Source organism: Odocoileus virginianus, chromosome 11 (assembly GCF_023699985.2).
Source record: "Odocoileus virginianus isolate 20LAN1187 ecotype Illinois chromosome 11, Ovbor_1.2, whole genome shotgun sequence".
NCBI classification, from domain to species: Eukaryota; Metazoa; Chordata; class Mammalia; order Artiodactyla; family Cervidae; genus Odocoileus; species Odocoileus virginianus.
Genome location: NC_069684.1, coordinates 65,267,410 through 65,293,775, shown reverse-complemented (window position 1 = coordinate 65,293,775; position 26,366 = coordinate 65,267,410). Strand labels below are relative to the sequence as shown.

The 26,366-nt window shown below is 40.2% G+C and overlaps 1 protein-coding gene across 2 annotated transcripts; it reads right to left on the bottom strand.

The window, feature by feature from the left end:
* Positions 1–520: 520 nt before the first annotated feature.
* Positions 521–25,709, bottom strand: RGS13 (regulator of G protein signaling 13). Of its 2 annotated transcripts, XM_070474526.1 has the most exons (7): positions 25,530–25,709; positions 24,187–24,257; positions 23,644–23,684; positions 19,476–19,544; positions 16,202–16,263; positions 3,066–3,232; positions 521–1,940 (listed from the first exon to the last, which is right to left on the bottom strand). In XM_070474526.1, exons 4-7 carry the CDS (start codon positions 19,538–19,540, stop codon positions 1,755–1,757), a joined length of 480 nt encoding a protein of 159 aa, XP_070330627.1. In that variant the 5' UTR covers positions 19,541–19,544; positions 23,644–23,684; positions 24,187–24,257; positions 25,530–25,709; the 3' UTR covers positions 521–1,754. The 2 variants fall into 2 exon arrangements, with proteins under 2 accessions (XP_070330627.1, XP_070330626.1); XM_070474525.1 differs by lacking the exon at positions 23,644–23,684 and having other exon boundaries at positions 25,530–25,708.
* Between the last annotated feature and the right edge of the window lie 657 nt (positions 25,710–26,366).

Here is a 26,366-nt window from a genome sequence, read left to right as displayed (position 1 = left end):
AACTATAAAAATGACTGCATTTGAGTCAGTTCTAATGAGGTGGATGAAACTGGAGCCTATTATACAGAGTGAAGTAAGTCAGAAAGAGAAACACCAATACAGTATATTAACACATATATATGGAATTTATAAAGATTGTAATGCTGACCCTATATCCAAGACAGCAAAAGAGACACAGATGTAAAGAACAGACTTTTGGACTCTGTTGGGAGAAGGTGAGGGTGGGAGCATTTGAAAGGATAGCATTGAAACGTGTATATTACTATATGTGAAATAGATGACTGGTCCAAGTTCAATGCATGAAGCAGGGCACTCAATGCTGATGCACTGAAATGACCCAGAGAAATGGGATGGGGAGGGAGGTGGGTGGTGGGTTCAGGATGGGGGACACATGTTCACCCGTGGCTGATTCATGTCAATGTATGGCAAAAAACACCACAGTATTGTAAAGTAATTAGCCTACAATTAAAATAAATAAATTTTAAAAGAAATAAAAAAGAAATGAACTCCTAAATATTGATTCTATGTTATAATAATTCTTTGTTTAATGAGAATGATTCCAGTTAATCCTTACTTTCATGTGATACAACTTAGGTTTACAGGCATTTTAAAATAAATGCTATTGCAATCAAATTTGAGACCTGAGAAATACTTTTCCTACTAAAGCTAAAAATCTGAATCAAAACGTTCCTACACTTAATTCTTTGGAATAATGGTATTAAATATTTTAAGGAACTTATTCTCGATCAAAAGTAAAGAATGTTTATCCATTCCTATGGCACATGTATCCTATGCTATGTGCTGAACAAAGCAAGTCAAACAGACATATGAGTTCTTTCTCTGGAATCTCCTGACAGAGTCTAAGAAGCTTCTATAACAGGGCAGATAAAACAGTCTTTTAACTGGAAAAATAAGTTGATCATGTCTTTGAAAAAAATAGCATACTTATAAAGTTTTTAGTTTATATTTGTATTTATTGATTTTCAGGATTGTGATAGATTCACATTGTGAGAAAAAAAAATCTCAAAATATAGGAACCAAATTTCCTACCCTATAGCAATATAAGTACAGAAATAAATGAGGAAATTCATACATTTAAATAGCTTAGACTCATTTGGAATTTTTTACATGTAGAAGATCTATATGATATAGAAGTAGAGTTATGCACATAATAGCAGGAAAATTTTAAAATATCTTTAAAGAACATCTTTTTATATTGCTCATGATATAATACCATTGATTATACTCTGAGTACCAGGTTTGTCTACTAGTTATTAATAAAGTTACTACAAGCACTCTGTTTAAAGAATACATTCATGCTAGAGACCCAACTCATATAACTATAATTTTTAAAGAACTGAACTATCTGTGCGTTATGACAGCAAAATTTCATTAATTAAAAAATCCACTTAGTTGATTTGTACAGTAAAAACTTTATCATTTAGTTGATTTGTACAGTAAAATCCCTAGTTCACATTTATTTATTTCTGTTACATATGTTGTTTATGAAGAAAGACCTTCCTTCTCCATATATATTAAGTGAGCTACATAGGTATGCCATAAATTATATTATTCATGTTGTAAGAGTTCTGTAGTCCATCCGTTTCTATTTGAGAACCAGAAGTCAATTTATGGCTTGATTTCTTCTATTTCTTTTCTACTCTATTTCTGATTTTATTTATTTAGTTTTATATGAGAAGAACAAAACCAACACTTTCTGTATATCATCTTCAATTTAAACTTCTGAGTGGTGGTCAAGAATTGTTTTTGGCTTGAATAGTCTTCAGAAGTTTCTGGTACATTTCTGACTTCAGAAACCTGGGATAGGAATCCCTTTCCATGTGCATGTACACTATTTTTTGAGCCTCTTCAAAACATGTTTGAGTGGGTTCTTGAATATTTTTGATGATAGCTTCTCTTGTTGAACTGTCAATGTTAATCTGCAGAGTGAAATTACATGTGAAGCATAAGTAGGCATAATTGAAGATGAGAATAGAATGGAAAGGTTTATTTCCTGCTGTACTTTTCAATGGAATAGGGTAATTTTGTCTGCACTTTCATTGACATCTTAAAAGACTTGTATGAGATAAGCTCTTCGCTTTTTAAAAAATAAACATCCAACTCCACATCCCAGATTAAAACACACACACACACAAAACATGAAGCCCATGACCAAAGAAATCTCAGAAACCACTGCTTACATAGGCAGATGCAAGTGGTTTGTTAGTGGAGTCTGCAAACAAGGAAGTTTATGAGATGGAGTTCTCTTTTAAAGGAAAGGGAAGTTGGTGCTATTTTAAAGTTTACCTTCCTTAAATAGTCATAGATGTTGATTTAACTGAACATCTCCTGAAATGGGAAGAAAGTGAAGAGAAGTAGAGAAATAGGGGAGAGAAGTGGTTATTTCAATAAACCAAATATTTTCTAGACAAGAGTTTTGAGGAACAAGTCAATAATGTCGGACTCTCCTGAGAGACAGGAATCTCATAAACCATCCTCTGTCCTCATCCTCATGATCAGAATTTTCACTCCTGGTTCCCTCTCCACCAGGAGGAGTCTCAGTGTATCTATTTCACTCCTAACCTTTTATTTTCTTTCTGCAGTGGTAAGTGATGGGCAGTAATAACAGTGTGACCCATCTGCTGGTTTTAAACTAAGCAGAGCAGGAGCCCTGGTGGGGTGCACCAGACTCTGCCCGCCCTACTAGGGAAGTCACCACTATGGTATGTGTATCTGTAGGTCCTTGTAGCAGAGTCAACTCTTCTTATAAGGACTTCTTTTTATACTTTCCTGAGAATTAAGATAATTTAACGAGGAGAGGCTTTGGAGCCAGGCAGGCCTAATTTTCCTTCTTAACTGCTGTGTGGTACTGGAGAAGGTATTAATAAGTTAACTTTCCAGATTCTTAGGTTTCTTATCTGTAGACTCAGGTTAACATTACTGACTTCATAGCATAATAGGAGGTACTGGGTGTAGACTGCTGGCACATATGTGTGCTTGACAGACACTAATGCTTTCCTGGGAGGTATTGATTTCCAGTTTCTGGCATAGTCAGGTGTGGTTACCTCTCTAGGGGACTGTGGCTGGATGTAAACCTTATAAAGCTTCTTTGCTCTGGAAGTTCTGCTCCACTGTGAGGCAGTTTTCTTATAGGTTTCACATGCCATCCAGAATTTAATATTCTCATCACTGTGCTCTGTTTTTAAGTATGCTGCATAGATCACCGGACCATCTAGAAGTAGAGGAGAAATCAGTTTATTTTCTTGGGTCAAAATCATAAGAAAAAAGTCTGAACAATATGTAGTACAATTTAAAACTAATGCCTGAATCAGAGCCCCTAAATTATTTAACAATATATTATATATTATATAATGATACACACACACACATCCCACATCTCACTTAGTTCTATGCATCAGAAGCATGTTTTGACAACACCAGTCAGTGGTGGGGTCATTCCTTCACCCCTTTATTCTGTGTAACTCAGAGCAAGATGCCTACTAGTGTGGCTTGGATAGGTCACAGGGACCCAGAAACAGGACTTAAATGAGATCAGTGGACAGAGCTCTGACCTCGAAACTGAGATGAAAAATCTAAAACCTCTAGACAAACTAGAGGATAAGAGCAAGGTTTAAAGCTAAACAGGTAGGTTAAGGTTGAAAAGAGAATATCCAATCCATGTAAAAATGATGAAGTGATCAGGCTGTATAGTCTGGGATGTGTCTCATATGCAACTAAAGCGGGAGAACGTGGATAATGAAAAATTCAACTTCATGTTCATGGTTTATGGTTCACACCAGAAATGAAGGACTAGGCAATGACTGGAATTCAGATGGGGTGTTGGAAACTATCCCAGAATCTAGAACAGCACAGTGAGGATGTGCAGAACAACCATTAAGTGACACTTGATGTCAGAGATGGCCATCCTGTGCTCTGGTCTTTTCTGAAGTGGGAAGATAAGCGCAGACGTGTGGGAGGAACTTTTTCCATTAAGCAACTATTCTGTGGGTGCTAGTGTTTGGAGAAGAGAGTTAAGCGAGCTTTCACAAATCTAACGCTTTAGTTAGAATCCTTGAGGAGATCAAGTGTTGTGAAAATTAAAGATGAACACTCTGAGAAAAACATTAAGCTTCTTTGGGTGGCTAGGAAGTCTCTTGGCACATCTGAGAAACTGAATTGCTAAGTGCCAATAATGGAGTAACTTTCCATTAATAGTGATAGAATTAGGTATGTAGGCACATTGAATACGTGAAGAAACAGGCTTTTGATGAACAATAACTTACAATCATTAACTGTTACAAGAAATAATAGTAATCAGAGGGAATGGCTATGGTGAGTAAAATCATATTTTCCTAAATCTTCACATGAGACAGTGGATCTAATGAGTTTCCTAGCATAGAAACCAGGCTCCTTGACTCCTGGATTCTACTGCTTGTTAGCACGGATACAAAAATGAAGATGACAATTAAGGTATTTTGTGTTCATGAGAAAAACTCAAATGGAGATTTAATAAATGGAGATTTTAATAATGCCTTCTGAGGAAGCTTTAGGGTTCAGGAAAGTTGGTGATCTGCAAGAAATGTCCTATCCTAGGAAGACACAAAATTAGAGCTTAGTTCATTATTATTATGGAAGCAAGTGTAGCCTTCAGAACATTGGGTTGAAGATGGTTCAAAAGAAGCATGTTTGAATTGAGAGGACAGATGAGATGGGGGTAGGGCATATATAAAAATGTAACACAGGAAAGGATATGGGATTCAATATTTCTACCCAATGGGGAATATGTTTTACCTTAAACTTAAAACAAGAACATTTATTTTCACAGCAATTTACTTTAAGATATGCCTAACCTCATCACAGGCACAGAAAACTGGGCTCAGAGAATACAGATGTAGCAATTGGCATTCCTGTTGGAGAAAGAGCTGAATGGGCAGGCACATCATGAAACAAAACAAATCAAAATAGAAAACCATTTCTGGCCTAACAAGTAAAGCTGGAAGCCAATAATTTGCAGTATGCATTGAAAGAACTAGAATTCTATTTAAGAAAATAAAAAGCAATTTTTTATACTTGGAGAAATTTTGACTGAGTGCTTCATTAGGAACAGAAAACAGGATCCTAAAATAAACAAGTTGGGGAATAGGGGAAAAATGAGCTGCCAGATGAAATCTACAGACCCTGGAAAGACTTAGCCACCAGGCTGGTTGCATGGATTGAGTGGATGGGGTGGGGTGGGGGGATAATTTGGAAACCAGTATGAGATTCCATGTTATAGTATTCTGAATTTGTGTTTGTCTTTATGTTTAGCTTCATTTTATAGTGAAAAGTTTATTCTAGAACTTGCCTGCATCTGTGTCTTCCTTAACTTCCCTCCTGATTGAGCCCAGGAAGGGTTTTTTGGGGCCAGCCAAGTAGTTTAACAATTCTCAATATCCCCCAGTCCTCTGCTGATGAAACCACATGTATTTTTCCATAGCTATCTAATGTGGTAGATGGTGGTATTGTTCTCAATTATCCCTGCCCTTCTTGTAGGAGAATTGTACTTTCATGTCCCATTTGTATCAGCCTTGCTCACTGAACTTGTTTCAGCGATGCACAGTACCGTGGGCGGGTCAGACAGAAAGCTCAGGGACTATCTGGCGGTTCCACCGCTGCTCCTCTCCCCACTGTGAGCAGGGCACATTCTTGGAGAGCTGCGCCTTTAGTCTGGAGGCCAGAGTAAAGACCTGCACCAGAGCTACAGTTGACCCCAGTCGCTGTGTAGTGTGAACAAGAAAGGCATTTCTCTTGTAATAAACCAGGGAGTTTGCATACCATGTGTTACTGTGTTATAACCTAGTGAGAGCTGACTGGGGCCACTTGGACTTGTCTGAGATTTCTGATATGACTGGTGTGTACAGCAAGTGCTCACATAGTGGGCCTGTTTTAGAGGATTTTGTCTTAAATATGGCAGTTTTTTGTGTTAGGCTAGTTAAGCAGCCTACAATGCATTTGTACAAAAGAGTTTCAGGAATCCAAGCTATTAGTAAAGTCAGAGCTGAGATGCTCACTTGAGCATTTCTATTGACTCTACAACAAGAGGATTACAAGGTGGGAAAGCCTCTCCCAACTCAGGTGAGGCAGCTCTGTGTGGCTCGTTCTCCTCCATTCCGAGTGCTTGATTCTGCTTGAGCAGGGTAACAGGGATACACAGCAGAACTGCTCATTAAACTCAGAAGGTGGAAGAACTAGGTTCATCTCACACGTAGGGTACACTGTTTTCCTTGAAGAATGAGAGCAGTGCCTTTAAAGGTGCTCCCTAGTGTGTTCTTTGGAGAAGGCAATGGCACCCACTCTTGCCTGGAGAATCCCAGGGATGGGGGAGCCTGGTGGGCTGCCAGTCCATGGGGTCGCTAAGAGTCGGACACGACTCAGCGACTTCACTTTCACTTTTCACTTTCATTCGTTGGAGAAGGAAGTGGCAACCCACTCCAGTGTTCTTGCCTGGAGAATCCCAGGGACAGAGGAGCCTGGTGGGCTGCTGTCTATGGGGTCGCACGGAGTCAGACACGACTGAAGCGACTTAGCAGTAGCATTGTGTTCTTCATGTATTAGTCACCACAATTAGTATTTCCACAATACACAAGGTGACACAGGCTGGTATCTCGATGTAAGAAGGAAACGTGATATTGCTCTTGTCTGGGTCAGAATGGTGGCCCATCTCTCCCAGGACCATTTTCTGCAAAGTGGCAAGGCTCATGGCATACATTAAATCCTAAGAGTGAGCTTTGCAGCTGTCTGCCATCAGAAATGTTTCTAAAGCAATATAGAATCCATTTTATTTTTAATATAAACCACCAGGGAAAATGAGGTCTATAATTCTACCAGCCTCTGCATGAAGTTTTAAAATAAGTCTGTTTTATTAAAATTCTCTGATTTGACTTCTATGACATTAATCATTTCTGATTTTTCTCCTAACTTCTCTTTGCTGTATTATTGTATAGCAAAAGAACTTAAAGTACTATTAAATGGTTTTTAAATAGAGAATTTAACAACTTGATATACTTCCTTTTGCTATTTTAGTCTTTTGCTCATGTTTAACTTTCTATTTAAACAGTATTCATTCATCTTCACAAATACAGACACACTCTCAAATTACCTTACTGGCATTTACAGTGAAAGCAATTTTGTATCATTCTTGCAAACACTTTCTCTTGTTTGCTCCTTTTTTTCTCCTGTTTACTCTTAGAATTAAAAGACACTTGCTCCTTAGAAGAAAAGCAATGACCGACCTAGACAACATATTAAAAAGCAGAGGCATTACTTTGCCAACAAAGGTCCTTGTAGTCAAAGCTATAGTTTTTGCAGTAGTCATGTATGGATGTGAAGCTGGACCATAAAGAAGGCTGAGTATCAAAGAATTGATTCTTTTGAACTGTTGGACCATAAAGAAAGCTGAGTGCTAAAAAATTGATGCTTTTGAACTGTGGTGTTGGAGAACACTCTTGAGAGTCTCTTGGACTGCAAGGAGATCCAACCAGTCAATCATGAAGGAAATCAGTCCTGAAAATTCATTGGAAGGACTGATGCTGAAGCTGAAACTCCAATACTTTGGCCACCTGATGCAAAGAACTGACTCACTGGTTGTCTGAGGAGGCGTTACAAATAGCTGAGAAAAGAAGAGCAGCTAAAGGCAAAGGAGAAAAGGAGAGAGATACCAGTGAATGCCGAGTTCCAAAGAAAAGCAAGGAGAGATGAGAAAGCCTTCCTCAGTGGCTGGACTGAACTGAACTCGTGAAGGCTGCAGTGGTTCTGCAGGGTCTGCCGCACTATATCACACTGAGCCAAGTTGTCATTGCTGAACGTCTGGATTATTTACCCTGTGTATGTTGTAGCTTGTACTGCAATGGAACATTTTGGAATATAAATCTTTACACCTCTAATTATTTCCTTAGAATTGAAAGAGTAGAATTACTAGATTGATGATATTTTTGGAGATTCCTGATACCTATTCTAACATTTCTTTCAGAAAGATTTCATTATTTTTCATTTGTAACAGCAGTGTTGACATGTCTACTCACTCCTTCCATTCCAATCAGATTGTGTAAAACCAGTGACTTGCAATTACTTAAATTTGTATTTTAAAATGTTAATGCATATATATGGAATTTTAAAAGATGGTAACGATAACCCTATATGCAAAACAGAAAAAGAGACACAGATGTACAGAACAGACTTTTAGACTCTGTGGGAGAAGGCGAGGGTGGGATGTTCTGAGAGAATAGCACTGAAACAAGTATACTATGAAGGGTGAAACAGATCACCAGCCCAGGTTGGATGCATGAGACAGTGCTCAGGGCTGGTGCACTGGGAAGACCCAGAGGGATGGGATGGGGAGGGAGGCGGGAGGGGGGATCGGGATGGGGAACACATGTGGATCCATGGCTGATTCATGTCAGTGTATGGCAAAAACCACTACCAAAAAAAAAAAGTTAATGCTTAAGCATGTTTTCTTTCTTCCAGATCATTTATTTTCTTTCTGTGAATTTCAAATCTTTCAAATATTTTTCTTTTGCACTGTTAGTGTATTCTTGAATTTCTAGGTCTTTTTGTATATTAAAGATACTATCTGTTTTATTTATGGCATTATCTTCTGTTTACTTTTATATGTTACTTTTGTTTGTGATTTGAGGAGAATATTTGTAAACTCTCTAATCTTAAAAAGCCTAAGTTAATCCATCTGATCTGCTTTCAGTCTTTTCTGCACTTTTATTAGAGAAAACTCTCTGAAACAAAAATCTGGCCATGACCTGTTATTCACAGCCTCTCCCATTGCTCTCATGGTGAGTCCCCACCTCTCCAGCCTCTTGTCACCCCTGCACACCGTCCTGATGTGAGCCCTGCTGTTCCTGGCCCCCTCGTGTGTGACTGCCAGGCTGCTGCCTATGCGGGCTTTGTACGCGGATCTCAGACCAAGTTCGGTATCTCAGTTTCTGAAAAAAAATCTCTCTGAAGCCCCTGTCCCTCCAGGAGGTTGGATAGGTACTTCCTGTCATTTGACAAACAGCACATCACCCACGCTTATTTTCATTCTCATTCTATCTCCCTCTGTGTCAGGGTCTGTTCTGGTTGCTGGGTTACTTCTCCCTCGCCCCTCACCTGCCAGCCCCTTGAGAACGAGGACTGCAGCGCCTCAGCTTTGCATACCCTGTGCTGACCTGCTGCGTCACAGATAGCAGATAAGGAAATGTTGGTCCCAGTAAGAAAATGTTGGTCCATCCAGGCTTTTGGATCCCTCATGCATATGTATTTTAAAGAGACTCTCTATAGGGTTGGGAAAGTAAAGAGACCGCCTCTAATTATTCAGCATCCAGGAAGCACTAAAGACCAGAGGCTTATAGGAAGCACTGTTGCTATTTTTGGTTTATTGAGAGAGAGATAGAAGATGTACTGACTGAACAGCGAGGTCTAGAAAAGGCCAGGTTTTGTTCGATTGTTTTCCCTGCAAGGTGAGGATTTGCATGAGAAGTTAAAGAAAACAAAAGTGCCAAGCAGGAAGGACTGGGCATGGCAGCATCGGGAGTTTGAGCTTGAGGAGAGCGACCATTGGCAACCACACTGGGTAGCGAAGCGGAGGATAAAGGATGGTGTAGGAAACTGCCCAGGGAGCAGCACAGATGCAGAGAGCTGAGGGGACACCAGGAGGGACGACGGTGTCCCTCAGTGACTTGCAGTGTCCACCCTCTGCCGTGATGAAGCTTCCCCAGCAGCGCAGGCCTTCACGGCGTGGAGCAGCCACTGTGCCTCCAGCCCTGCAATAAGCCTGCACTTTCTGCCTGGCGTTCCCAAGGCTGTCCGCGGCGGCTGTAACCACTGAGAAACCGAGGGAAGCAGTCAGTACATTTAAGGATGATTCTGACCAAAGTTAAGATTGATGCCATCTTAATTCAGAGTCAGAACTCGTGCTGACCCACAAGTGCTTAACTACGTGTCTATTCTCGTGTTTGTGCCCGAGTGACCGGCAACAGGCCAAGGAAAAATACACAACGTGCTTTCTCGCTTGAAATCATCGCTGAAAATTTTAAGATGGGCACTCAGTATCACCCTTAGTGATAGTCATCCTGCTGTCTTCCGCTAATATTGTGCCTCTCCAAAATCTCGAGAAATGATTTCCTACCCTTTTAAACTGATGCTTTTGAACTGTGGTATTGGAGAAGACTCTTGAGAGTCCCTTGACTGCAAGGAGATCCAACCAGTCAATCCTAAAGATCAGTCCTGAATATTCATTGGAAGGACTGATGCTGAAGCTGAAACTCCAATACTTTGGCCACCTGATGAGAAGAACTGACTTATTAGAAAAGACCCTGATGCTGGGAAAGATTGAAGGCAGGAGGAGAAGGGGACGACAGAGAATGAGATGGTTGGATGGCATCACCTACTCGATGGACATGAGTTTGAGTGAACTCCGGGAGTTGGTGATGGACAGGGAAGCCTGGTGTGCCGCAGTCCATGGGGTCACAAAGAGTCGGGCACGACTGAGCGACTGAACTGAACCGACCCTTTTAAAATGCCAACTCATCCTCTCCTCCGTTTGCTGCCTCAGACTTAGCTGAGAACACACGTTTAATCAGGCGGAGGTTCCCTTATCTTCCCTCCAGCAAATCAACCAAGCCCCCTCCACTGTACCTGCCCTTTCTAACTCTCTTCGCGAGAGGAAGGATCCCAGTTCCTTTTGGGTTGGCCAAACAGTTCTTTTGTGGCTCCTACCTAACTGCTTTCTCGGTTCCCTTGTGTTTCTCCTTCACTCTTACAATGGCGCCCCCTCTGTTCTATGCCATCCGTTTCTTCCTCACTAACGGTTGCTGTCATCTACAAATGTGCTGCTCTGTTTCCCAAGTAAAACCAGTAACAACACCCAGACTGCTCTGGGCAGGGCACCATGATCTCCATGTCGCCACTCCCTGTGGTCACCCTTCCTTCTGCCTCTTCCCTGCCTCCCCTGCAGCCTCAGACAGTGCACACCTCCAGAAGTGCTCTCTTCTCTGCCTCCAGTGAAGATGAGCCGCCCTGGTCACCCTCCACTCGCCTGACCCTTCTTTCTCATCTCCTTCCAAACCCCTCCTCATCTCTGGATTTGCAAATACTCCTGTGCACCTAAGCTCCGCGTCTGGATCTCTGCTTAGCTCTCTGAACTCTCCCTCTAAGTGACCTCATAGCCCTGTGGCTTTGATTAACATCTATATGCTAATAACTCCTCCTTTGGTCTTCCCCACTGAATTCCAGTCCTGGCTGGTTTATTGAAATAGCCTTCTAACTAGTCTCTCAGCTTCTTTTCTTCAGAAGAGAACCAGTGGGTACTTTTATTAACTTTTTAATTGACTTGTTTTATTACTGTCAGGGATAAAACATAAAGATTTGATATTTTTATAGATTGTACTCTGTATAAAGTTATCATAAAATATTGGTAATATTCCCTGTGTTGTACATTGTATCCTTGTATCTTGCATATTTTATACCTAGAAGTTTGTACGTCTTAATACTCTTTCCTCCCTTACCTACCTGCACCCCCCCGAAAGGGTATTTGTAAAAGTACATTAATGCTGTCTAAAGTTGTTCCTGTGGCCTGTAAGGCCTTGGTCTCCTATGCTACTAAATTTCTTTTGGTTGATTTAAGGTGCTAACCTCACTCACACCTCAGGGCCTGTCTTCTGCTTGAGTTTCTCTGACCCCAGTGCTACTGGCCACTCCTTGTCATTCAATTCTTAGCTCAAAGCTTTACCCCATCCTGCACTTTGTCTCTAATCATGTCATTGAATTTCCTTCTTACTCCTGCCTTTCTTTGTCATACAGCCTGGCTTATTTTCTTCAAAGCACTTAACTGCTTTCTGGAATTAATTTATCTATTAATTGGCTTGCCTGTTTGTCTCTCTCCTCCCTCTAGAGGGTGCACATGAGTTGAGCACAGTGACCCTCTGGGCCTTTCACTGGTGCCTGGATTGAATGACTCATCCAAGGGCATTAGTCACAGTTTTAAACTTATTTTTATTTATGTTTACTCAAACATAAAGAAACATAAATAAACCTCTATCCTCATCTTTTGAGATTTGGTCAGTAAATATATGTATGAGCCTTCTGCACTCTTTTCTAACATTTTAATCAAAATAATAATAAAAACTTTGATTAAGCAAAGTGATCACTGGCCCCCTGGTCTTTTCAAATATACATTTCAAATGTACATTTCTGTGTCTTTTCTAGTTCTACTCGATTTAGCCTTCAGAAATACCCACAGGGTTTTCTTTCTACTTTACATCTTAGTGATGCCTCTCACTCTGATAATAGTTTGGGGTGCAATGACATATTTTAGGTCAGCCTCACTCAAGGAAAAATCTTTGATAATACTCAGGTATTTTTATGGGGCAATTAGTAATAGCTCAGACAATTTTTTTCCTGACCCATTCAAAAAGTTATTACTACTTTTATGCCCATTTGACAATAATTTATTTTTTTTTCATAAAATTGTTGATGTTTGGAAACTTGAAGGACTTTCTATCATCTTTTGAAGGGTACTTTCTATTTAATTCATTGTGGAGATTTTTTTTAATGAGACCAGTTTTCACAGCAAATCCTGAGGAATCTTACACCTTCATTGAAAGAAGCACTCACTAGTCTTTCAGTTCAGTTCAGTCACTCAGTCGTGTCCGACTCTTTGAGACCCCATAAGCACGCCAGGCCTACCTGTCCATCACGAACTCCCAGAGTCCACCCAAACTCTTGTCCATTGAGTCTGTGATGCCATCCAACCATCTCATCCTCTGTCGTCCCCTTCTCCTCCTGCCCTCAATCTTTCCCAGCATCAGGGTCTTTTCAAATGAGTCAGCTCTTCACATCAGGTGGCCAAAGTATTAGTCTTTACTTCTTCTAAAACTGTTCCCTATCTTTAACACACTTAGAGTCAGAACTTCATCAAATTACAAAAATTTGAGTCATTTACGTCTCACCTCAAAATTTGCCCCTTTCGAGAAACTTTGCCCTGTGGATTTCTGAACTACATGTTATTAGAGACTGTCTTTTAATCTGTATGGAGGCATCTGCATCTCTTAGCTAGAGGAAGCATTATATTTCTGCCCTTGGTTAATGTAAACACACTCTATTCTCTGGCACATTTAATGTTTATATTCTTAGTTTTAGCTTTGTGACTGCATGTCTTAGAAAATGATTTATCAACTTTTAATTGTGTGATTTTCGAGTTTGTATGTGAATTTCACAGGAATTCAATTTCTGGTAAGATTCCTACCCCATTTTGGTGATTTCTATAAAGAGCAGTATGCTGTCTCCCTGTGCTTGGCTTTTCTTTAGACTTAGCCTCATGATGCTAGATCTCGAAATTGCTAAGTCTAGCCAAGATCCCACTTGAAATTTTTTTTTCCAAGTAATTAACTTCATTTACTTTGTTTATAAGGCTGAAAAGACTGGCACAGAAACTCTTACATAATATGGTTTGGTGTTTTGATCTTTTCTTAGTAGCATTTGCCTCGTATTTATTCATTAAACATTTATTGCATGCCCATTAGGTACAAAAGCATGCTTTCAGCCTCTGGGAGGAAAGATGAAAGGTGAATGAGAAGTGATCTGTGCTCTTAGGAATTTATAATCTAGAGAGAAAGGGGATATGAGAAAAAACCCAGTACACAAAATAGCTATAATTAGAAGCAAAGTAAATAATGATATGAACTAATAGAAGAGAGAGAAAAAATACTTCCAGGAGTTTTCCAAGAGGAGAAAGTGGAGTTGAACGTTACCTCTAAGGATGGGCAGAGTAGAAAAAGGAGCCAGAGAAGGCTTAGTGCAGAGCTGGACCAGGAGTCCTGGATGTGGAGGGTGGAGTAGTCATCACACGGGCAGAAGAGCGTGTATGTGAAGGGACAGAGCTGGAGGTACCTGTGAGCAAGGGCACTGGGGTAAGGGACGGAGCTGAAAACCAAGTTGGAGATTCTGGACTTCTGAGCAGGTGGCAGAGAAAAAGGAATGATATTCAAAACAAGCACTTTATTACTAAGAGAAAGAAGGAGAAGTCACTCAGTCATGTCCGACTTTGCGATCCACGCTCCTCCGTCCATGGGATTTTCCAGGCAAGAGTACTGGAGTGGGTTGCCATTGCCTTCTCCAGAGGATCTTCCCGACCCAGGGATCGAACCTGGGTCTCCCACATTGTAGGCAGACACCTTACCGTCTGAACCACCAGGGAACTCTCAATCACTGTGTGCCTCATCTGTATCAGGCATTGAGCGGGGGGGTGTATATCTAACCTGCGCAGCAATGCTGAAGGGAGAGATGACCTCAGACCATTCTACAGATGAAGAATAATAAACTCTAGGAGGGAAATTAATCTGGCAATGTTGCACCATGTGGATTGCTGGTGGTTGGGAATGAACTCCAAATTATTAACAGAGGATTAATCAGTGCAGTCAACTGAACTTACACCTTTGTCTCTTCCTCCTATACCAGTGTCCTAAAATTGACCAGAAAGATTATCTTAAAATCGGCAATCATGCTGGCAAACTGGACCACAGACTGTGAGGTCCCCCTGCAAAGTGAGAGGCGGGGGCGAGGGCATCAGACAAAGGAGGTGCGGGCCTCCCTGCTCACCAGGCAGGGCTGCTGCTGCATCAGGCGGGCTCAGGGGGTGACGGAGCCCGGGGCGGTGGGTCCCAGCCCCGCGGGGCCGTGGCTGAGGGGCCAGGAGGCGGGGCTGGGCAGCAGCAGCCGTCTCTGGGCCGGGTGGGGCCCTGCAGTCAGAGGAGCAGGGCGGGCCCCTGGGGCCGGGAAGTACCCTGCCCAGAATAACTGCAGCGCGCCAGGCTCTTCTGTCCGTGGGATTTCCCTGGCAAGAATACTGGAGTGGATTTGCATTTCCTACTCCAAGGGACTGTCCCGACTCAGGGATTGAACCCGGGTCTCTTGCGTCTCCTGCATTGGCGGCAGGTGGATTCTTCACCACGAGCACCACGTGGGAAGCCCAAATTGGAAGCACAGCCAACTCCACTTCCACGGTCAACAGGTGTGAACAGATTCACCAGTCACAGAGAGGCGAAGGGACTCTCAGGTAAAAGAGATATAAATCATTGGCAGACATTTGAGGGGAGCAAATGGCATTTTGAAAAAACTGCCACGTTCCGCAAACAAAGGAATTTTCTTAAGAGTTTCCCCTAGTTGTTCTATGTACCTGTCTTCTGTGTTTATCATTTCTTCTCTGTCTGTGTGTGTGTGATCAGTCACTCAGCTGTGTCCGACTCTGCAACCCCATGGCCTGTAGCCCACCAGTCTCCCCTGTCTGTGGAATTTTCCAGGGAAGATTACTGGAGTGGGTTGCCATTTCCTTCTCCAGGGGACCTTCCCGACCCAGGGATCAAACCCACGTCTCCTGCATTGGCAGGTGGATTCTACACCACTGCACCATCTAAGAAGCCCCTTATCATTCCCTACAGCCTCCCAACTTCCCAACCAAACAGTTGACTGCTCCTTCAGTTTCCTGTGTTGAGCCTCTGACTTTATCTTCCTGACATCCACTGCTGTCATCCTCCATTTATGCCATCTGAATGCTGACACATGTAACTAAATATGGACTTATTTCCATTTATATGACCTGAATGCTGACACATATAACTAAATATGGACTTATTTCCATTTATGCCGTCTGAATGCTGACACATGTAACTAAATATGGACTTATTTCCATTTATACGATCTGAATGCTGACACATATAATGAAATATGGGCCTATATAAAGTCCCATTTCAGTCAGACACTGATAAAGTTAGAAGCAAACTTTGAGGAGTTTTACAACATCAAAACTCAAATTTATTCTACTTCTCAGGACACTGAGAACAGCAAATTGTCAGGTTTTTTTTTTTATTACAACTTTAGGAAACTGCTGTAAGGCAATGTATTTCAGTATGTGTTACTATTTAAGCATATTTCCATGAGATTTTACACACATACTCGTGAAGAATAAACATTCACAGTGACTAATCTTGCTTTAATTAACACCAAAGAAAATAAGAGTGGTTGACAGGACAAACTATTTTCAGGTTTCTTGTTTTAACTGGCAGTTGCCATTTAGAAGGGTGTGAGAAGAGCAGCACATGTACATCATCAAGTGCCTCCTTCCCTCCAAGCATAAAAGTGACTAGTTATTAACAAATGACATACACATGATACTCACATTTTGTAGCCATCAATGCTTCAAAAGACTGGGCCCACTGTAATACCTCTTCCAGAGTAAGGCTTTGAAAAGAAACAAAAGGTTCTCATTGCACTGAAATATTCTCAAGCGTTTTTTTTTCTGTTAAGTAGAAATATGCTATCTTGAAAATAATGTCACAATATAGCTGTACTCTCTTTTTGTATAGTTTTGGATGGAAATTTGTTTCCCAGTGATCTTTTACATTTTATTTTTATTAAGTGGTTAGAATGATAAAAATATAAAAGTAGAATAAACTGATAAGATGTTTTAAGATGAATTTTAAAAAGATAAAGAATCAGTGTTCTACAGTCTACCCCAATTTGGGGTCTCTGTACCCCAAATTGCCATTGTTAATGTTTTGATGTATTTCTTTTTAGTATTTTGGTTGTAGGCATGTTTGTGTGCTTTTAACCAAGAAGTAATCATTCTGAGCATGTGTGTATGTGTGTTTGTGTGTGTGTGTGTGTGTGTGCATGCTTCATGTGTGTGTGGGTGTATATATACTTGTACACATACATATGTGTGTGTATATATATATACACACACACCCTTTTAATCAGCCTTTTCTGTCTTCACAATTGTCTTAGCAACCATTTATAGTATTATAATTTATAGCTGTAAATTTATAATCACTGACCGTCACTATCATTTGCAGTGATCATGCAGTAATCTACAAGGGGGCATTCCATAGTGTATGTAATTATTCTCAATGAGTGTTTTGATAAATTCTAATTTTTTACCAATAAAACCAAATACACCCCAGCTGTCATTGAGGCTTGCCATGCCCACGGGTAAGGTAATTCCTTCTGAGATTAACAGGAGTAGAACCAATGCTTTAAAAAGGATTGTAGGTCTTGTGCTGCTTCCACCAGCCATGTGTTTGCTAGAATCTTAGAGTTTATCCACAAAACCTATTGGCCTGCATTCATGTGATAAGGTTAGTACTCTGTATTTACAATGTATAAATATTTCTTGGTCAGTTATTGCATTTTTTAAATATATTGAGTGTTTTAGTTTTTATTACTCTGAATGATATATCAAGTTACATTTGATCCACACAGTATGAGAAGAGTTTTGAAAATATCCGTGGAAGATACTGGCTTCAAGACTTCATTTCTGTTCATTTTCGTGGACTTTTTGAAGTGAACTGGTAAGTGACTGTTCTTACCTGTGAGTCATTTTATTTCCCCTCTTTAAAATACTCAGTGCATTCATTGCCATTCAGTTTATGATACATTCTTAATTTTCCTCATTTTAATGACTGCATCTAATCAAAGGCCACTACAGATACCAGCAAGCACTGCCCACTGGCTGTTACCTGGTATAGTTAGCTCAGTACTCAGTGTTGAGGGGACAGCCATCAGCATTAGCAGGTATTTAACACAATGAAGGCAGATTAAAGAGGCTAAAAAAGTAACCTGGGAAATGGAAAATGCTGAGAGTCCTAAAATGGTCCAATATCCTTTGTTTTCTGAGCCTTCAGATGACGCTTGCTAGCTCTAGATGGACTGTTTGCATCATTGCCGAGGCTTAACAGTACACTGCCGTGGAGATCGCTTTCAACAAACATTTCCATGAAATGGTGTCTGACTCATTGTTCTCTTCTCTTATTAGAACTCTAAAAACAGAAGCCTAAAATAACCTTTTCAATCCAGTGAGATGAAAAGTGTTTGCAAGGTGTAAAGCAGACCTAATTGTCATGTAGGAAAGAAGACAACCTTCATCATGGGAGGAGATGCTATTGCTGTCTTGGGGTAGCTCAGAGTTTGGCCGTTGGTGATTGTCGGCAAGGGAATTCCTGTGCCTCCAAGGAGCATGAGATTTATGGAGATACATCACAATTAGGGTGATTATGGTTAGGGGTAAAGTTGTGAAGCTAAATTTGGTTTTGGTTTAACCCCAGTTTTGCTTGTGGTTTTTCCTATTTCATGTGCTTCCATGGCTAAAATTTTCCCTTATCAGAATAATCCTAATCAGATTTGTCCCCTCATCTACCGAATTCTCTGATAACCTGCTCCACTTCTGTGCTTCCTCCTCCTTCCGGGCAGAGAGAGAGCAGGTACCAAACAGACACGGGAACATCTGAGCTGTTGCAACATAGTGCAGAGAGGAATGAGGAGAGTTTGGAGTCTGACAGTCCTTGGTTTTAATTCCTAAGCTGGGCTCAATAGCTCTTAGTCTAAATTAAAATTAACAAGCTTCAGTTTTATTATCTACAAAGTTATCATGAAAATTAAGTCAGGTCAAGAATGTAAAGCATTTATCAAGTGACCATTATCTCCTGGCTTTTGAGGAACATGAATTATCTTTCCTTGGCCTTCACCTTCCCTGATGGTGGGTCTCCAGGGCAGGTAGAAGGAAGGCAAGCATTGATGGCGATGCTCTATGAAAATTATCAGCAGACCCAAAGGAAGCTGTCCCCAAGCCAGCCCTCTCCTCTTTCTCCTCACACAGGTCTGTGCAGTTCAGCAGCATCAGCTGGTCAGTTGAAATGCTGAGCTTTGGGTCTTTCCACTTCTCCTACCCACCACCAGAGACTCTCCATTCCTCATAAATGTGGTAGTTGGTCATCATCTTTGGATGTTTGGGCACTTCAGGGTGGGAGCCTGCAAGCCAGGATCTCTGACGGTGATGGGGATGTGTGTCTACAGCTGAGTCTCCATGCAGACGGTCGGGCTCCCTGGCTAACCTCACAGGAATCCTCCACCTGGGGGTTCTTTGAGGTGAGCAAATCCACTCGAATGGTTTGTTACCCTCCTCAGGCATTACACTTTCCACTTTAGTGTAGCCACTGCCCCATCCAAACAAATGCGTTTTGAGTTACGACAAAATGTAGAAGAGACCTGGACACTTGATGAGTATTTGGTTATCCCTCCAGTCTCACCTTTTCCAACCAGGGATAAGGTCTGGCACTTTGTAGATAAAGGACTTGAACTATGTAAATATTTTGGATCAAGGAATCTCATCTTAACATGTAAAGTTTTAGCTATATAGGACTTAAAAAAAATCTAAGAATATTTGTTCATAATAGACTCTCTAAAAACATTGACTTGCTGAATTCTCAAGTGTAAACCATGAATAAGGAAAATGGAACTTTAGTGTAATACATGATTACCCTTCTGGTGGAATTACTCATGTGTAAATGCAAATTTTACTTTCTGAGCAAAATGTATTGACAGAAGTTGAATACACATACCCCTACTTATGTGAAAAATATACATTAAAATGGTAATAGAATTTACATGTGACTTACTTTGAAGGGGGTCTCTTAGATTCATCTCTGCACACCTTACAAATCCAACACTTCCGCCTGCTCATTTTTCTAGAGAAATGCAGCATTTACTCAGTATAATTTAGTCATTTAAAAGTACTATATGTTAGAGTCTATTTCTAGAGAACACACAAAGTTTAATCATAAAAAATAAGGATGGGCTCTTGACGTTAATGGAACACAACTACTATGGGAATGAGAAGGAGGGATGAGAACAAAATGACTCATAAATACATCATAAATAATTTTGAAAATATAGGAATGTAGGCACATTGAGTTGTGACTTTAGAAGCCATCTGGCCCACCTATTCTCTAATAACATCTTTTAAAAAAATATAGCTCTTCCAAAAAAATCTTTCCATGTAGGGCCTCCCAACAATGAATTCACCAACTCTCAAGTCTTCTCATGTCAAGTGATTCATTTTTATAGGAAGATCTCTCAATATGTGGAACAAGAGCTGGCCTCTTTGTAGTTAACCAAATAAAACATTGTAAATAGCCAAGTAAAAAATAAGATTTTTTTAGCAAATTCTGAGTGGAGTGTTGCTTACCTGACTTTCCCACTCTGGTCACTGTAACTTTGACTTTAAAATTCAGGTAGAGTTTAGTCAGCCCAGGCTTTATCTGACAATGTATTGCATAGAAAGTTTTTAATTCCGGATTTTGAGAAAAAACTCAAGTGCTTGTTAAAAATAATCAAATCTACATCTTACAATGAGGGCTGGAAATATTTTGCTAAATATACATTCACAGAACTACAGTGAGTTGTTAAGGATAAACAGTTTTATATCAGTCTTTATTGACTCATGGGTAGCCTCTGTTGAACACTTGTTATGTGCCAAGTTCTGGCTGCCAGGGGTCTACATAGATCCTGTCTTTCCTCTTCCCATCCTCACTCATAGGCAGTGAAAATTTGTGTCGTGGGGACTCTGCGACAGAAAGTATAGGGGTCCATGAGTACACACGGGAGCAGAACCTAACCGGACCTGGAGGTGGTGAGAGAAGGCATTGAGGTGAAGTGGTGGCTGGGCTGGAACCTAGGGGATGAGCAGGAACTGCTGAGTGAAGGAGAGATGCAGCTTGGGTCCAGGTCAGGAGCCAGTGGGTCAAATCCTCGCCGAGGAAGTGAAAGGATGTGGTCACTGTGTGAGTCCACAGTGTGGCAGAGAGAGAGCTCGAAGAGGTTCTGGAGTGGTCACTGCAGCAGGAGTGTGGTAGGAGATGAAGTTATTAGGGAGAAGCCAAGCACCATAGGCTTTCCATACCATCAGTTTCATGGTAAGAAGCTGGAAATCAGTGAACGTTTGAAAATATGGAATAGGCGTGTGAACATCTGAGATTGGTTTTGTGGAAGAATGGATAGTGGGCTGGCCAGGGTGGAACTGGGGAGACCAATGAGGAGGTGACTGCAGGAGTCCAGGAGAGGGACGGTATGGGCTTAGATGAGGAAGGCGGCATCAGAAATAGTGGGAAGGGATAGATTTCAGGTGTTTGGGAGGAGGAATTACCATAACATGTTGATGTATTGGCTCTTCTGGGTGGGAGAAAGCAAGGAAACAAGTTCAGGTAAAAGAGATTCAGTCTCAAGGTAAACATGGGCAGTTTTCATAAAATACAGAGGAGAAGCCAAAAGAAAAGGTGAGATGGTCCAGAAGACAGTGTAACCTGAAAAAAGCAGGTGGCTCCAGACAGATGAATGAACACACGTATTTCAGAAGGAGACTGATAAAGAGAGGCTTGCAGGAGGAAAATCAGAATAATAGAGTGTCACAGAAACCAAGGCATGAACTGTCAAAAGGGAAAAATGGCTAACTCTTTGGACCTGGGTAGAGATTCAGAGAGCAAAGGACTGAAACTGTCCATCAGAAGCAAGAAGGTCACCTCTAACCCCAGGGAGAGTGGTTTCACTGGAGTGGCAAGGGCAGGAAGAAGGAAGAATATTAGAGTCAATGGAGACCTGGACAGACATAGGGCTGGCTGCTTGTACAGGCTTTTTGCACTTTCTTTCCCTCCTTTCTCCCTTCCTTCTTTCCCTCACTCCTCTCCTTCCTTCCTTCTGAGAGCTGTAGATAGAAAGGCATACTGGAGATGGAGAGGCAGGGCTATGCTGTGTTTCCATCCCGACCCGCACATCTCTGGGGACATCATTCACGAAGTCAACACTGTGAGTGGTTCAGCCTGAGGCTGGCCGTGGTAACCATGGACAGAAGATGAAGACATAGGAGAAAGAGAGAAAATCAGTAGAATTTCAGGTTTCTGGTAAGTGAGGTGGAGGAGGGATTCAGAATGTGGGAGCTTGGACTTTGAGACGTCTTGGTGGAAGCACAGGAGGAAGTTACTCCCTCCTTGTAACTGGGAGGGGTGGGGAAAGCAGGAGCAAATCTAAGTGTATTTATAGGTTTGGGGACAAGAACTTATGGGTGCTGTGGTCTGATGGACTTCACTTCCTATATGAGTCTCTGCTGTCAGGGGGACCAAGGGACAGATTGTTAAACATCTCTATAGGATGGGACAAAATCAGGACTCTTGAGCGCAAATATAGATACATGCAAATTAAAGCAAAGGGAGAGTTTATTACAGGGATGTGTTTGCTCGTGGATTCCGGATGGCCTTCAGTGCTGGGCTCTATTCTGATGGTAGGAATAACTCACTGAGGACTTTAAATAATAGTGTGATGAAAAGAAGTCTTTTTCCAGAAGAACAGATCTGACTGAAGGTGATTAACACTGAAATAATGGAGGCCGAGAAAACAATTGCAGTGACTGGCTGTACTTAACTGATCCCGTGTGCAAATCAGACAGACCCTGAACTGTGTTCATGTTGTCCAGGTTCCAAGATTCTCCATCTCTGTGCTGGCCCCCCGTGACTGTCTGCCTGTCTTGTAAGTGGGAGGATGGTGGAGGTCTTCTTTCCTTCGGGTGCCTTTCCGGTCAGTGTTGCTGATCGTCTCTGCCTTCCACTGGCCTGGACTTACGCTCCCAGCTCCACTTTACCCATAGTTTTTATTCCTCACTGTCGCCTCGCTTGATCTACTGGCTCTACATGCACACATTGGTGATCTGTGTATCTAAAGTTCACGTCTGTTGATAAGTCGTCCTATTTTCTTTTAAAAATTTGATGGGCCTGTTTGACAAAAGCAGAGCAGTTCTAGTGTGCCACACCCATGAGGTCAGAAGCACAGTGAAGTTTAATTTTCAGGCTCACCGGCGTTTAGGGGGCTCCTGCAGCTCCTGAGAGGCGACAGGGTGTATTAAAGTAATCCTGGGCTCTGAAGCCAGACAGACATGCGCTTGAGTTCAGGCTCTTACTAGCTGTGTGAACTTAGGTATATTAATTAAATTCTCAGTTGCCTAATTTCCTTTTCTCTAAAATGGAACTGCAAATATTAGAAAAAAAACACGCATGCACAAACTTTCTGTTCCAGTTAATGTGATTGATCCTCCTTCGGCTTCTTATACCCTGCCCCTCAGAAAGCATTTCCTAAGGCTTCTGCATGCACAGGAAGCATGCGTTGTCAGACTGCATTCCTTCCTCTTTTTCAAGTTCAGCTCAAACTTCGTAAGTTGTTCCAGTTAATCTTATTCGTGTGTCAGCATACATTCCCTGTAATCTTCCTTCGTAAATATTTAGTGACAGAGTTATGCAGAAGATATATTTTACACAGAAAAATTAGATCACCAAAGCTGTGTTTGGTGACGTTTTCTGGTTTTCTAGTCCATTAAGAAATGGAACTTGTTGGTTACTGTCCTGGTGACTGGAATCACGCTGTTCATCTTGTAAGATTCCTGGGACTGCGTGTCCATTGCATGCCTGCATTCCCCCTTTCCATTGCTGCTGGATTCACTGTCAGTATGCACCTCCACTTTGCTGGAGCATCACAGAACACTCCCCATGTCCTCGTGATGCCTCCAACATTGAAACCAAGAGGTAGATGCGCAAATATTTAACCCAGTTTCTAGTGCTAGAACAGATTGAACTTCTAAGTTTATTACTTCTTCCAACCAACACTACTAAAATTATAGTGAAGGAATGTATAAGGCTTAAACATGAAGGAAAAGGGAGATTAAACAAGGAGACAGAAAACAAAGTATTTCAAACAAATTCTGGAAGATGGAGAGCAGGTAAACTTCAGAAATTATAATTCTCATACCTCTAAAAAGAGAATAGAAAAAGCAGACTTTGGAACTTCATCTGAAAAAATGAAGAAAATACAATTCACAGTGTGAGGACAAAGAACTTCCAAAATAACTAGTGGTTTAAAGAGAAATGCCTGCAGTCTTGCGTTCAACAATATTTATCATTAAGTAGTATATCCATGTCTAGAGTTACCAAAACATAGAGTGATAGAGTGAAACACTTTCCTATTTACAGTTGCAAACTTTTAAGACATATTTTTGTTCCCAAAAGGAGTAAATTCTAAAGAAAATTTAAAGTATAGTTCTTGACAGAATTTGATTAAAATATCCTGTTGATAAATCATATTTGTCTTGATTATAGTTAAATCCAATTAAGAACATTTTTGGTGAAATTAGACCTTTAAATTAGAACATACATGGTCATTTACTGGTAAAAATAAAAATAAGCCTCAACTATTCCGTAGAACAACAATTCTGTTTTGACAAGGAAAAGTTTCCTGTGAAAGAATGACTTAAACTGAGAAGGTATAAAATTGATTTAAATTGGAGAAACTCACCAAGCTTCACATCAACAATAATCATTTTTTTCTCATATTGGTGGTAAGATATGTGGAAACATTCCATTGACCTAAAAATGAAATAATAACAAAAACAAACAAAAATTATCATGTGAATTATAGAGAACACATATTTGGCAAAGATTTTTATAAATACCCTGCCTTACATTTTAAGCAAATATTTTTTCCACTTTGTAAGTACTGGATTATGATTATCCCCATTTTTTATTTATTAACTCCTTATTTAGGTTTTTTGTTTTTTTAATGCATTGATATTATAAAAATTCCTAAACTTAAAAGTATAAAATTATATATTATAAAATTATAAAAGTATAAAATTAAAGTTTGTATTTTCCATTGCTTTATTAAAATTATTTTTTCTTACTTAATATTGTGTTAATTTACCTATTATTTAATATCCTCTGGGTAAAACTAGTGTGCACTTTTACTATCTAAGCATAGAATATTTAGAACAAATTTAGGTTTCCATTTGATTTTGCCTCCAACATTTTTCCTGATTATTTTAAAGAAAGAATATTTTTTATCTATGAGATTAAATTTGTATAGTGGTTTTAAATGCGTTACTATTAAGAGAGTCAGATATATAATATGCCAGGAATAGATTCAATTTCCTCTAATATTTAAATGAAATTTCTCAAACTAATAGGAAAATAAATACATTTTCTTAAATGGAGGCTTTTAACATATTTAAAAACATTTTTATTATCCTGATAGTCTTTCTGTTCATAAGTTGTTTTGGCATTTAAATGTGTTTATTTTACAGTGTAACATGTCATATAAGATTTAGAAAATTTTTTATCTTAGTGAGATTTTGTTCGCCACAGCACACAAAATTGTTGCCTCTTTTAAAAAAAGTAATATGTGTAGTTGTGCTTAGGCATAACGTTAAAGAATGAAGAAATTTCATAAAATCAAGTTAATGGTTTAGAGAAACTAACAACCTATACCTGAAATCAGTACAGCTTATTATATGATGGAACTAATCATTTAGTAATGCATGGTTTTTGAAACAATTTTGAAATACCTGGCTTTATGTCTTTATCTAAACATATACACATATTCACTCAAAAAACACATAAAATGAAAGACCATACTTTAAAACTGTAATATTTCCTTTACTGCTCAAGTTAGAAGCTTCATTTATACACATATCACTTTAAGTTTTAAGTATTCAAAACCTAGGCCACACAAATGTGTGTTTACTAGTTTGCTTCTTTGTTTCCGTAGAAGGAAACTGCTAATACTTCTGCTGTTGAAATAAACATCCAGTAGTCATTTATATCAAGCAACTATTCAACTATTTTACAGAATGTCATACTTACAAATATATGCTGTAGAGGAGTCCAGCATGCTAAACTTTATTTCCTCCCTGTATGATCCTTTTGAAATCAGGTTCTGAAATTCCCTGAAACACCCAGCGTTTTTGCTGGCGTAAAAGAACTTTACTGTCCCTGTAATTACCTTTGATGGCACTCTGGCCTCTGTACTGAATGTTCTGTTTTTACATACGTATCTATGCAAAGAGAGGTTTTGTCGACTATGGAAATTAGTGCTGTGGGGTGCGATGCATTGCTGATAAGGGGGTTTTATCTAACATTGTCAGCCCATCTGAAATGATCAGATGATTGGAAGCCATAGCTCCATGAAATCTTCAGTGTAGTAGTCAAATTTTTTTTTGCCCCATTCATTTTCCTAGTTTTAGAAAATGTATAGCTTAAAGTTAAAATACCCCCTTTAAAAAGGACAGGGAACTGAATGCCAGCAAGTTGGCTACCACAGCAAACACTTGCCATCAAACTATCAAGAACTATTAAAATCAATCTGGAGCAGTCAAATTACTAAAGACTTACAACAAGGGAAAGATCCAAAGAGGCCTGTTTTCTAGTTAAATCTTTCTAGTTCTTTCAGCTGGTCCTCACAGGATAGTTTTGGGACTTCCCATTATTCTCCAGTTTGTTAAAACACCTGTTAAAATCTAAACAGCCCAGCGCTGCAGATGAGGACTGGTGAATTTAAAGGGCGGTGAGATTGCCAGGGTCTCTGTCCTATGTCTGATGTAAATGTGTGTGTCGGGGACGGCAGAGGAGTAGGGTGATAGGGGAGAGAAACAGAGGGGAGATGGAAGAATGCTAAATAAAACAGTGGGAGAGAAGGGCAGG